This window comes from Salvelinus namaycush, chromosome 11 (genome assembly GCF_016432855.1).
Source record: "Salvelinus namaycush isolate Seneca chromosome 11, SaNama_1.0, whole genome shotgun sequence".
Taxonomy (NCBI): Eukaryota; Metazoa; Chordata; class Actinopteri; order Salmoniformes; family Salmonidae; genus Salvelinus; species Salvelinus namaycush.
Genome location: NC_052317.1, coordinates 43480255 through 43493394, shown reverse-complemented (window position 1 = coordinate 43493394; position 13140 = coordinate 43480255). Strand labels below are relative to the sequence as shown.

Below are 13140 nucleotides of genomic sequence, written 5' to 3'. Positions count from 1 at the left end.
TTGTGTGTGTGGAGTTTGGTTTGGGGAAGGTGGTCTCAGGGGTGTTGTTGCGGGTGGTTGTCTATGGGTGGGTGGATGTCTATGGGTGGGTGTCTATGGGGTGGGTGGGTGTCTGAGGTGTATAATGGAACTTAGTACAGAGCCCCAGATGGAGCAGGGTGTGCCTGGGAGTTGGGCTGGGGAGAGGTGGGGGTGTGGTTGAGGAAGCCACAAGCGACCCCCCCCCCCCCCCCCCCCAGACACACTCACACACTCATTAACACTAATGCTCCCCTGTTCTTTATGAAGTATCTTTAATACCCTGAGCACCAGCTGCTCCTGTGGTGCCTGGAACCAAACAATCATTATCTAACTATGCTCTGTCTGTGTGTCTGGAGCCAGACTGTCATTATCTAACTATGATCTCTGTCTGTGTGTCTGGAGCCAGACTGTCATTATCTAACTATGCTCTCTGTCTGTGTGTCTGGAGCCAGACTGTCATTATCTAACTATGCTCTCTGTCTGTGTGTCTGGAGCCAGACTGTCATTATCTAACTATGCTCTGTCTGTGTGTCTGGAGCCAGACTGTCATTATCTAACTATGCTCTCTGTCTGTGTGTCTGGAGCCAGACTGTCATTATCTAACTATGCTCTCTGTCTGTGTGTCTGGAGCCAGACTGTCATTATCTAACTATGCTCTCTGTCTGTGTGTCTGGAGCCAGACTGTCATTATCTAACTATGCTCTCTGTCTGTGTGTCTGGAGCCAGACTGTCATTATCTAACTATGCTCTCTGTCTGTGTGTCTGGAGCCAGACTGTCATTATCTAACTATGCTCTCTGTCTGTGTGTCTGGAGCCAGACTGTCATTATCTAACTATGCTCTCTGTCTGTGTGTCTGGAGACAGACTGTCATTATCTAACTATGCTCTCTGTGTGTCTGGAGCCAGACTGTCATTATCTAACTATGCTCTCTGTCTGTGTGTCTGGAGCCAGACTGTCATTATCTAACTATGCTCTCTGTCTGTGTGTCTGGAGCCAGACTGTCATTATCTAACTATGCTCTCTGTCTGTGTGTCTGGAGCCAGACTGTCATTATCTAACTATGCTCTCTGTCTGTGTGTCTGGAGCCAGACTGTCATTATCTAACTATGCTCTCTGTCTGTGTGTCTGGAGCCAGACTGTCATTATCTAACTATGCTCTCTGTCTGTGTGTCTGGAGCCAGACTGTCATTATCTAACTATGCTCTCTGGCTGTGTGTCTGGAGCCAGACTGTCATTATCTAACTATGATCTATGTCTGTGTGTCTGGAGCCAGACTGTCATTATCTAACTATGCTCTCTGTCTGTGTGTCTGGAGCCAGACTGTCATTATCTAACTATGATCTCTGTCTGTGTGTCTGGAGCCAGACTGTCATTATCTAACTATGCTCTCTGTCTGTGTGTCTGGAGCCAGACTGTCATTATCTAACTATGCTCTCTGTCTGTGTGTCTGGAGCCAGACTGTCATTATCTAACTATGCTCTCTGGCTGTGTGTCTGGAGCCAGACTGTCATTATCTAACTATGCTCTCTGGCTGTGTGTCTGGAGACAGACTGTCATTATCTAACTATGCTCTCTGTCTGTGTGTCTGGAGACAGACTGTCATTATCTAACTATGCTCTCTGTCTGTGTGTCTGGAGCCAGACTGTCATTATCTAACTATGATGTCTGTCTGTGTGTCTGGAGCCAGACTGTCATTATCTAACTATGCTCTGTCTGTGTGTCTGGAGACAGACTGTCATTATCTAACTATGCTCTGTCTGTGTGTCTGGAGCCAGACTGTCATTATCTAACTATGATCTCTGTCTGTGTGTCTGGAGCCAGACTGTCATTATCTAACTATGCTCTGTCTGTGTGTCTGGAGCCAGACTGTCATTATCTAACTATGCTGACATCAGAGAGTGACATTTACATGAATTACATTAGTAAAGAGACATGGCACAAGACCAGCAGATATTACACCTGTGTGTGTGTGTGTGTATTACCCGGTGTGTTCTGTCTACCCAGGTCTATTCAGAAGCTGGAGGAGTTGAACGTAGGGATGGAGAGTCTAGGGGAGGAGGTCCAGTCTCTGTCCCAGCAGTGTAACGGCACGGGCCCCACCCCCGAGAACAACGGTGACCCCGCAGGCCTGACCCCTGACCCCACTGTGACCCTGACCCCCGAGCAGGGCCGCCCTCAGGGAGGAGGGGTGGTCAGCAGCACCCCACAACGCACCGCAGGGGGACGGGAGGTGCCCCCACCTAATGAATCCCCCGTGGTCTCCCAGAGGTGAGATACGCGTGTGTGTGTGTGAGGGACGGGGGAGTGTGTCTGTGGGTGGGGTGTCTGTATGGCGGGTGTGTATACGTGTTTTTCTTTGTGTACATGGCAGGGTTTCTGTTAGACATTTGAGAAATTCATATGCATTGGCTGCGTAACGCGTTAGTGTCCACCCACTGTAAGCTCAAAATCACATTATTATTATTATTGTAATTCATCTGAACAGAATATAAATTGGCCTGTAAAGTTGTAATAAAACAATGTTCTTATACCAACGACAGGTTTTATTGAAAAGCATAACACTGCCTGTTGTATCTTCATCCCTGCTGGAAATCATAAATTAATATCATGAAGAAACACAATTCAGCCTAGAAGAACAAGTCGCCTTCACATTAATTAAACACAACTTTAAAATGTAATATTGTATAAAATCATTTGGGAACGACCTGTCCTATAGGCTGTTTGTATGAACATTTTAATTAATAAATAACAAAGCACAGCTGTTTTCAAATAAAATCGAGGTCTCTCTAATTTAATTTAGCCTAGGCATGAGCATTTTAAATAACAACTGGGGAGAGGTGTTGGAGGAACACCAGGGTCGGTCCGCCCCACGCCCGCTGCCATTCAGCACCACAGCAGGGGAAAGAGGCCACTCTAGACGGCCACAAAAGGAGGAAGGTATAAAACTAATGTTGGACAATCACATTTGATATATAAATAAACTACATTTGTTAAGGCTGGTTCATTGATAGCATTGTAAAATAGGATGTCTAATGTGAAGCGAGGCCATGCATTTATGAAAGCGCTTATTTCCAGAGATCAAATGATATCTCTCTTTACAGTTTTACTAGATGATGTTAATAAATGTTTATTATAATTTGAACTATCTTGGAGTCGTGACTCACGTCATGTGTGATATACGTGGCTTATTGATAACTACTCTGTTTCCTACTACAGACAGTTGGCTGCCTAGTGATTGCAACATTTTAACTGATGTGAATAGTTGGCAACGATGTTTAGTTTAAGTGTTACTGAATAAACAACTGAAATGCACATGATCCACATCATTACTCTAGTCTATCAATCCATTCCAAGTCTATACATGACAGAGGGGTGGCAGCAGAAGTGCTAGGAGAGGGCCTGACCAACACAATAATATGCCTCTAACTTACTTGGGTGTGCGGTGGACCTTGGCCTGCTCAAAGTGAGCCGCTGCTGTTGGAAAGTAAAATTGTCCAACTCCTTGGAGCAGCTTGATGCACATCAGCCTCATTACTTTGTCCTCAAGAAGGCGGCCATCTTGAGGCCATCTTTACTCTGTTTTTGGAGAAAGAATCCCCTCTCTGCGGGAACACTGGAAACGGGGATAATCTTCGTAAAGTTTGCCCATTCGAGGGACACTTAGCTGAAGTCTCTTATGAGGACCTTGTGTCTTTAAGGTGAGTAACAATAGAAACACCTACACTGATGTCCCAGCAGCTTCAGCATTTAAACATTGTTATTGTTTTACAATGATTGCCTACCATGAAACAGTGGTTAACTGCCTTGTTCAGGGGCAGAACGACAGATCAGGGACTCAATCCAGCAACCTTTCGGTTACTGGCCCAGTGCTCTAACCACTAGGCTACCTGCCTCCCACTGATGTATTATCCTATGAAGTATATTTGCCTTTGAATTTGGAGCACATCCACCGGTATTGAATAAAAACATTATTTTGCAATGGCAGGCAACAGGTTTTACACTGATCAGCCAAAGGCAGGCATTTACCTGCTAACGGAAACCCTGGTACAGGGTATGCACAGAGCAATGTACTCATGCTATATCTGTGTGTGTTTTAGTCCCCAGAAAGTAGCTGGACAGACCTCTGGATTAGATGACTCGCCAGGAGCCCTCACCCGGAGTAAAGAGGTAGGTAGGTAGGTGTGTGTGTATCTCTCTCTCTCTCTCTCTCTCTCTCTCTCTCTCTCACTCTCACTCTCACTCTCACTCTCACACACACACACACACACAGTCTCTGTCTACACTCCCACTGTAGGCTTAGCAGGACATGAATCTCTCTCTGGGATGGGATAGGAGCCGGCAGTTCAGTGGGGGGGAGAGGAATCCTGTATCCACTATGATGTCATGCACAGTAACCCTGGATTATACCCTGTGATGAGTGGAGATTTCATCCATTAGATTCCAGTTAAATCAGCAGTGATAAAGGCTGTTATATGTTAACATGAGCTGTTGGCTCTATTTCAGAATCATGAATAGCGTAAGGCTTAGAAGATCAACACAGATTATACTGGTAATTACAGTGTCTTCAGAAAGTCTTCACACCCCTTGACTTGTTACACGTTTGGTTGTTACAGCCTGAATTTAAAATGGATTACATTGAGATTTTTGTTGGTTCACTGGCCTACACGCAATACCCCATAATGTCAGTGGAATTATGTTTTTAGAATTTTTTACAAATGAAAAGCTTAAATGTCTTGAGTCAATAAGTATTCAACCCCTTTGTTATGGCAAGCCTAAATAAATTCAGGAGTAACAATTTGATTAACATGATTTTTAAATGACTACCTCATCGCTGTACCCCACACATATAATTATCTGTAAGGTCCCTCAGTTGAGCAGTGAATTTCAAACACAGATTCAACCACAAAGACCAGGGAGGTTTTCCAATGCCTCACAAGGAAGGGCACCTATTGGTAGATAAAAAAACAGACATTGAATATCCCTTTGAGCATGGTGAAGTTATTAATTACACTTGGGATGGTGTATCAATACACCCAGTCACTACAAAGATACAGGCGTCCTTCCTAACTCAGTTACCGGAGATGAAGGACAATAACCTTAAACACAAGGCCAAATCTACACTGGAGTTGCGGCCCAAGTTAGTGTTGACTTAAATCTATGGCAAGGTGCAAATGGTTGTCTAGAAGTGATAAACAATCAATTTGACAGAGCTTGAAGAATTTAGAAAATAATGGGTAAATGTTGCACAATCCAGGTGTGCAAAGCTCTTAGAGACTTACCCAGAAAGACTCACAGCTGTAATGACTCTTAGAGACTTACCCAGAAAGACTCAAAGCTCTTAGAGACTTACCCAGAAAGACTCACAGCTGTAATCACTGCCAAATGTGCTTCTACAAAGTATTGACTCATTGCATTTCATTTTCAATCAATTTGCTGAAATGTCTAAAAACATGTGTTCGCTTTGTCATCATGTGTAGATTAATGAGGAAAATGTTTTATTTAATCCATTTTGAATTCAGGCTGTAACACAACAAAATATGAAAGTCAAGGGGTATGAATAATTTCTGAAGACACTGTTAAACCCATACAGTGCCTTTGGAAAGTATTCAGACCCCTTGACTTTTTCCTCATTGTTACGTTACAGCCTTATTCTAAAATCGATTAAATAAATCTATTTCCTCAGCATTCTACAAACAATACCCCATAATAACAAAGCGAAAACAGGTTTAGACATTTTTGCAAATGTATTAAAAACCAAAAACATACCTTATTTACATAAGTATTCAGACCCTTTGCTATGAGACTTGAAATTGAGCTCAGGTGCATCCTGTTTCCATTGATCATCCTTGATTTTTCTGCAACTTGATTGGAGTTCACCTGTGGTAAACTCAATTGATTGGACATGATTTAGAAAGGCACCTATCTATATAAAGGTCCCACAGTTGACAGTGCATGTCAGAGCAAAAACCAAGCCATTAAGTCGAAGGAATTGTCCGTAGAGCTCCGAGACAGGATTGTGTCCAGGCACAGATCTGGGGAAGGATACCAAAACATTTCTGCAACATTGAAGGTCCCCAAGAACACACTGGCCTCCATCATTCTTAAATGGAATAAGTTTGGAACCACCTGAGCAATCAGGGGAGAAGGGCCTTGGTCTGGAAGGTGACCAAGAACCAGATGGTAACACTGACAGAGATCTAGAGTTCCTCTGTGGAGATGGGAGAACCTTCCAGAAGGACAACCATCTCTGTAGCACTCCACCAATCAGGCCTTTATGGTAGAGTGGCCAGACGGAAGCCACTCCTCAGTAAAAGGCACATAACAGCCCGCTTGGAGTTTGACAAAAGGCACCTAAAGACTCTCAGACCATGAGAAACAAGATTCTCTGGTCTGATGAAACCAAGATTGAACTCTTTGGCCTGAATGCCAAGCGTCACGTCTGGAGGAAACCTGGCACCATCCCTACGGTGACGCATGGTGGTGGGAGCATCATGCTGTGGGGATGTTTTTCAGTGGCAGGGACTGGGAGACTAGTCAGGATCGAGGGAAAGATGATTCGAGCAAAGTACAGAGAGATCTTTGATTGAAACCTGCTCCAGAGTGCTCCGGACCTCAGACTGGGGGCGAAGGTTAACCTAACAGGACAACGACCCTATGCAAACAGCCAAGACAACGCAGGAGTGGCTTCGGAACAAGTCTCTGAATGTCCTTGAATGGCCCAGCCAGAGCCCGGACTTGAATCCGGTCGAACATCTCTGGAGCGACCTGAAAATAGCTGTGCAGCAACGCTCCCCCTCCAACCTGACAGAGCTTGAGGGGATCTGCAGAGAAGAATGGGAGAAACTCTCCAAATACAGGTGTGCCAAGCTTGTAGTGTCAAACCCAAGAAGACTCAAGGCTGTAATCACTGCCAAAGGTACTTCAACAAAGTACCGAGTAAAGGGTCTGAATACTTATGTAAATGTTTCAGTAGTTCATATGTAAATGTTTCAGTAGTTCATATTTCAGTTTATTTTTTCTAATTCAGCAAAAATGTCTTAAGCATTTTTTGCTTTGCCATTATGGGGTATTGTGTGTAGCTTAATGAGAGGGAAAAAACTATTTAATCCATTTTAGAATAAGGTTTGAATACGTTCCAAAGGCATTGTATCTGTGTGTGTGGGCAGGTCTGTGTGTGTGTGTGGGCAGGTCTGTGTATGTGTGTGGGCAGGTCTGTGTATGTGTGTGGGCAGGTCTGTGTATGTGTGTGGGCAGGTCTGTGTGTGTGTGTGGGCAGGTCTGTGTATGTGTGTGGGCAGGTCTGTGTATGTGTGTGGGCAGGTCTGTGTGTGTGTGTGGGCAGGTCTGTGTATGTGTGTGGGCAGGTCTGTGTGTGGGCAGGTCTGTGTATGTGTGTGGGCAGGTCTGTGTATGTGTGTGGGCAGGTCTGTGTATGTGTGTGGGCAGGTCTGTATCTGTGTGTGTGGGCAGGTCTGTATCTGTGTGTGTGGGCAGGTCTGTATCTGTGTGTGTGGGCAGGTCTGTGTGTGTGTGGGCAGGTCTGTGTGTGTGTGGGCAGGTCTGTGTGTGTGTGGGCAGGTCTGTGTGCGTGTGGGCAGGTCTGTGTGCGTGTGGGCAGGTCTGTGTGCGTGTGGGCGGGTCTGTGTGCGTGTGGGCGGGTCTGTGTGCGTGTGGGCGGGTCTGTGTGCATGTGGGCAGGTCTGTGTTTGTGAGAGACTGAGACCTAAGTGTTCTTAAGTCTGTTGACGGGCTACTTTGGCATATTTTCTACTAGCTCGGTACCTGAGGAGAGAGGGCTATTTTAATTCTGGTCTCTGATGTTCATTTTGTGTGTTGCAGGGGGACAAGCCCAAGCCCCTGTTTGTAGCTGTGAATACCCTGGAAGACACTCAGGCAGTGCGCGCTGTAGCCTTCCACCCCACGGGAGCGCTGTACGCTGTGGGCTCCAACTCTAAGACGCTACGCGTGTGTGCCTACCCAAACGCACCACTGGACACCAGGTAACACACACACAAAATGAGGGACAGACACACAGCCTAATAATTCCTGAAATGATTTATCTACTGTTCAACTACTTTGAGCTATTCTGCTGTTAAGAGACTACGATTTATCTCTCTCTCCTTTCTCTCTACCCCCCCTCACCCCTCAGTGGGGTATCAGGTATGACCAAGCAGCCGGAGGTTTGTTTTAAGAGGAATAAGCACCATAAGGGTTCTATCTACTGTGTGGCCTGGAGTCACTGTGGACAGCTGCTAGCCACCGGCTCCAACGACAAATATGTCAAAGTCCTGCCCTTTAGCTCAGAGACCTGCAACGCCACAGGTAAACTCAATACAAGGGTTGGGAGGCTATTCCATCTTACATCCACTCTATACACAGATTAGGATCAATTCCATTTAATTGATCTCCTGAAATGACTATTGAGTAAAATCCAATGTACAACTGACAATGAAACTTCCAGTTGTCTTATTTTCTCTTCGTGAACTCTTTTAGTTTACGTTTTAGTCTTACTTCCTGTTTCTGTCCCTCTTTCAGGTCCAGACCTGGAGTTCAGTATGCACGACGGTACCATCAGAGACCTGGCGTTCATGGAGGGACCAGAGAGTGGAGGGGCCATTCTGATCAGTGCCGGAGCCGGAGACTGTAACATCTACACCACTGACTGTCAGAGAGGACAGGGCCTACACGCTCTCAGTGGACACACAGGTACACACACACACACACACACACTCATTTGCTCCACAGTACTCATTTACACACACTCATGTACTACTTACTTAATCATCTTTGTTCCTATATGGAAAATAAAGGCCTCCACAAGAGAGCGACGTGAGACTGATGATCTGTGCCTTCATCCTCAGGTCATATCCTGTCTCTGTATACGTGGGGAGGGTGGATGATAGCGTCAGGCTCTCAGGACAAGACTGTGAGGTTCTGGGACCTGAGAGTACCGAGCTGCGTTAGAGTGGTGGGCACTGCCTTTCATGGATCAGGTGAGTACTGCTACCTCACACACACGTGTTTCTTTGACTCGCTTACATATGTCTCTGTCCTCGTCCTCTCAGGCAGTCCTGTTGCCTCGGTAGCGGTGGACCCTAGCGGTCGTCTCCTAGCGACGGGCCAGGAGGACAGCGGCTGTATGCTTTATGACATCAGAGGGGGACGCATGGTGCAGACGTACCGGCCCCACTCCAGTGATGTGCGCTCCGTTAGGTTCTCCCCCGGGGCACACTACCTGCTCACTGGTTCCTACGACACCAAAGTCATGATCAGCAACCTGCAAGGTAAGGAAGACATCTAGTGGCTACGTCTGAAATGGATTCTATTTTCTATGCACAGTTCGAAACACACTTTTTCCTCATTCTGTTACGTCACAGCCTTGTTCTAAAATGGATTAAATCTGGGGGGTTTTCCATCATCAAGCTACACACAATGACAAAGCAAAACAAAACGGAAATATCACATTTACATAAGTATTCAGACTCTTTACTCAGTACTTTGTTGAAGCACCTTTGGCAGCGATTGCAGGTTTCTTCCAGATGAGACGCTTGGCATTCAGGCCAAAGAGTTCAATCTTGGTTTCATCAGACCAGAGAATCTTCTTTCTCATGATCGGAGTCCTTTAGGTGCTTTTTACTGAGGAGTGGCTTCAATCTGGCCTCCTCTACCATAAAATCCTGATTGGTGGAGAGCTGCAGAGGTGGTTGTCCTTCTGGAAGGTTCTACCATCTCCACAGAGGACCTCTACAGTTGTGGCCAAAGGTTTTGAGAATGACACAAATATTAATTTTCACAAAATCTGCTGCAAAATCTGCTATACTCCAGAATGTTATGAAGAGTGATCAGGTGAATTGCAATTAATTGCAAAGTCCCTCTTTGCCATGCAAATGAACTGAATCCCCCAAAAACATTTCCACTGCATTTCAGCCCTGCCACAAAAGGACCAGCTGACATCATGTCAGTGATTCTCTCGTTAACACAGGTGTGAGTCTTGACGAGGACAAGGCTGGAGATCACTCTATCATGCTGATTGAGTTCGAATAACATACTGGAAGCTTCAAAAGGAGGGTGGTGCTTGGAATCATTGTTCTTCCTCTGTCAACCATGGTTACCTGCAAGGAAACACGTGCTGTCATCATTGCTTTGCACAAAAAGGGCTTCACAGGCAAGGATATTGCTGCCAGTAAGATTGCACCCAAATCAACCATTTATCGGATCATCAAGAACTTCAAGGAAAGCAGTTCAATTGTTGTGAAGAAGGCTTCAGGGCGCCCAAGAAAGTCCAGCAAGCGCCAGGATCGTCTCCTAAAGTTGATTCAGCTGTAGGATCTGGGCACCACCAGTACAGAGCTTGCTCAGGAATGGCAGCAGGCAGGTGTGAGTGCATCTGCACGCACAGTGAGGCGAAGACTTTCGGAGGATGGCCTGGTGTCAAGAAGGGCAGCAAAGAACCCACTTCTCTCCAGGAAAAACATCAGGGACAGACTGATATTCTGCAAAAGGTACAGGGATTGGACTGCTGAGGACTGGGGTAAAGTCATTTTCTCTGATGAATCCCCTTTCTGATTGTTTGGGGCATCCGGAAAAAATCTTGTCCGGAGAAGGTGAGCGCTACCATCAGTCCTGTGTCATGCCAACAGTAAAGCATCCCGAGACCATTCATGTGTGGGGATGCTTCACAGCCAAGGGAGTGGGCTCACTCACAATTTTGCCTAAGAACACAGCCATGAATAGAGAATGGTACCAACACATCCTCCGAGAACAACTTCTCCCAACCATCCAGGAACAGTTTGGTGACGAACAATGCCTTTTCCAGCATGATGGAGCACCTTGCCATAAGGCAAAAGTGATAACTAAGTGGCTCGGGGAGCAAAACATCGATATTTTGGGTCCATGGCCAGGAAACTCCCCAGACTTTAATCCCATTGAGAACTTGTGGTCAATCCTCAAGAGGCGGGTGGACAAACAAAAACCTACAAACTCCAAGCATTGATTATGCAAGAATGGGCTGCCATCAGTCAGGATGTGGCCCAGAAGTTAATTGACAGCATGCCAGGGCGGATTGCAGAGGTCTTGAAAAAGAAGGGTCAACACTGCAAATATTGACTCTTTGCATCAACTTCATGTAATTGTCAATAAAAGCCTTTGACACTTATGAAATGCTTGTAATTATACTTCAGTATTCCATAGTAACATCTGACAAAAATATCTAAAGACACTGAAGCAGCAAACCTTGTGGAAATCAATATGTGTCATCCTCAAAACTTTTGGCCACAACTGTAGAGCTCTGTCAGAGTGACCATCGGGTTCTTGGTCACCTCCCGGACCAAGGCCCTTCTCCCCCGATTGCTCAGTGTGGCCGACCGGCCAGCTCTAGGAAGAGACTTGGTGGTTCCAAACTTCTTCCATTTAGGAATGATGGTCACTGTGTTCTTGGGGACCTTCAATGTACCTTTCCCCAGATCTGTGCCTCAACACAATCCTGTCTCGGCGCTCTACGGACAAAACTCTTCGACCTCATGACTTGGTTTTTGCTCTGACATGCACTGTCAACTGTTGGACCTTATATAGACAGGTGTGTGCCTTTCCAAATCATGTCCAATCAATTGAATTTACCACCGGTGGACTCCAATCAAGTTGTGTAAATATCATGGATGATCAATGGAAACAGAATTTCTAGTCTCATAGCAAAGGGTCTTACGCCGCTGCTACTCTATCTATGCATAGTCACTTTAACTCTACATATTACCTCGACACCGGTGCCCCGCACATTGACTAACGGTACCCCCTGTATATAGTCTTGCTATTGTTATTTTACTGCTGCTCTTTAACTACTTGTTACTTTTATTTTTTAAACTCATTGTTGGTTAGGGGCTTGTAAGTAAGCATTTCACTGTAAGGTCTACATCTGTTGTGTTCGGCTCATATGACTAACATTTGATTTGAATACTTATGTAAATAAGGTATTTTTTTATTTTTAATACATTTGCAAACATTTCTAAAAACCTGTTTTCGCTTTGTCATTATAGGGTAGTGTGTGTAGATTTGATTAAAAAAAGATATATATTTTGAATTTAGGCTGTAACACAACAAAATGTGGAGTAAGTCAAGGGGTATGAATACTTTCTGAAGGCACTGTAGTGCACTACTGTCAACCAGGGCCCATAGAACTCTGGTCAAAAGCAATGCACTATGTAGGGACTAGGACGGCATTTCAGACAGTCGCTAAATAGTCTCTGGTGATAGTTGTGTGTTGGCAGTCTGAGTTTTGTGTGATTTGTTGGTCTAATCATAAAGCAAAAAAAACCTAGACGTATTTATTTGGTTTAGCTGTTTTCAATGACTTATGAGGAATCACTATCCAGGATGGAACTGAAGCTAGCCTATCTGGCCAGTGTGCCAGATGCCTGAGTTCCATCCCTGCTCACAAGTCCAAGCACATGTATTTAGGCTGTTTGTACACACAATATATAAAAATGTGTTTTTGTCTGTGCAGGTGACTTGACGAAGCCGTTGCCCCTGACTCTGGTAGGGGAGCACGGTGACAAGGTGATTCAGTGCAGGTGGCACACACACGACCTGTCCTTTCTCTCCTCCTCCGCTGACCGTACCGTCACACTCTGGACACACAACCCCTAGTACCCACGCACTCTACACTCCCTCACCACTTGCAACCAACAGGACGGTTTATCCCTCTGGAGTGAAGTCCGAGTGGTTGTATCTTTTAGACGTTTTAAGGTTTGATTTCATGTCATGCTCGGCTCCCCTCACTGCTTCTGGGAACAACTCACTCTGGCAAATGCATACTGTACTCAGTGGTTCAACAGGTGTGTCTGGGGGGGTGGGGTACAATGGGGGAAGTGGTTCAACAGGTGTGTCTGGGGGGGTGGGGTACAATGGGGGAAGTGGTTCAACAGGTGTGTCTGGGGGGGTGGGGTACAATGGGGGAAGTGGTTCAACAGGTGTGTCTGGGGGGGTGGGGTACAATGGGGGAAGTGGTTCAACAGGTGTGTCTGGGGGGGTGGGGTACAATGGGGGAAGTGGTTCAACAGGTGTGTCTGGGGGGGTGGGGTACAATGGGGGAAGTGGTTCAACAGGTGTGTCTGGGGGGGTGGGGT

The 13140-nt window shown here is 45.7% G+C and overlaps 1 protein-coding gene across 1 annotated transcript in view; it reads left to right on the top strand.

Annotated features, from left to right (window-relative positions):
* Window positions 1-12847, top strand: part of LOC120055679 (WD repeat-containing protein 47-like) — a 25446-nt gene extending 12599 nt beyond the window's left edge. The window contains exons 10-17 of the mRNA XM_039003572.1: window positions 2027-2290; window positions 4120-4189; window positions 7862-8022; window positions 8172-8344; window positions 8558-8728; window positions 8884-9015; window positions 9088-9306; window positions 12519-12847. Of these exons, the coding sequence (XP_038859500.1) occupies window positions 2027-2290; window positions 4120-4189; window positions 7862-8022; window positions 8172-8344; window positions 8558-8728; window positions 8884-9015; window positions 9088-9306; window positions 12519-12661 (1333 nt within the window). The 3' untranslated portion in view covers window positions 12662-12847. The remainder of the gene's footprint in view (window positions 1-2026; window positions 2291-4119; window positions 4190-7861; window positions 8023-8171; window positions 8345-8557; window positions 8729-8883; window positions 9016-9087; window positions 9307-12518) is intronic.
* The last annotated feature ends 293 nt before the right edge of the window (window positions 12848-13140 follow it).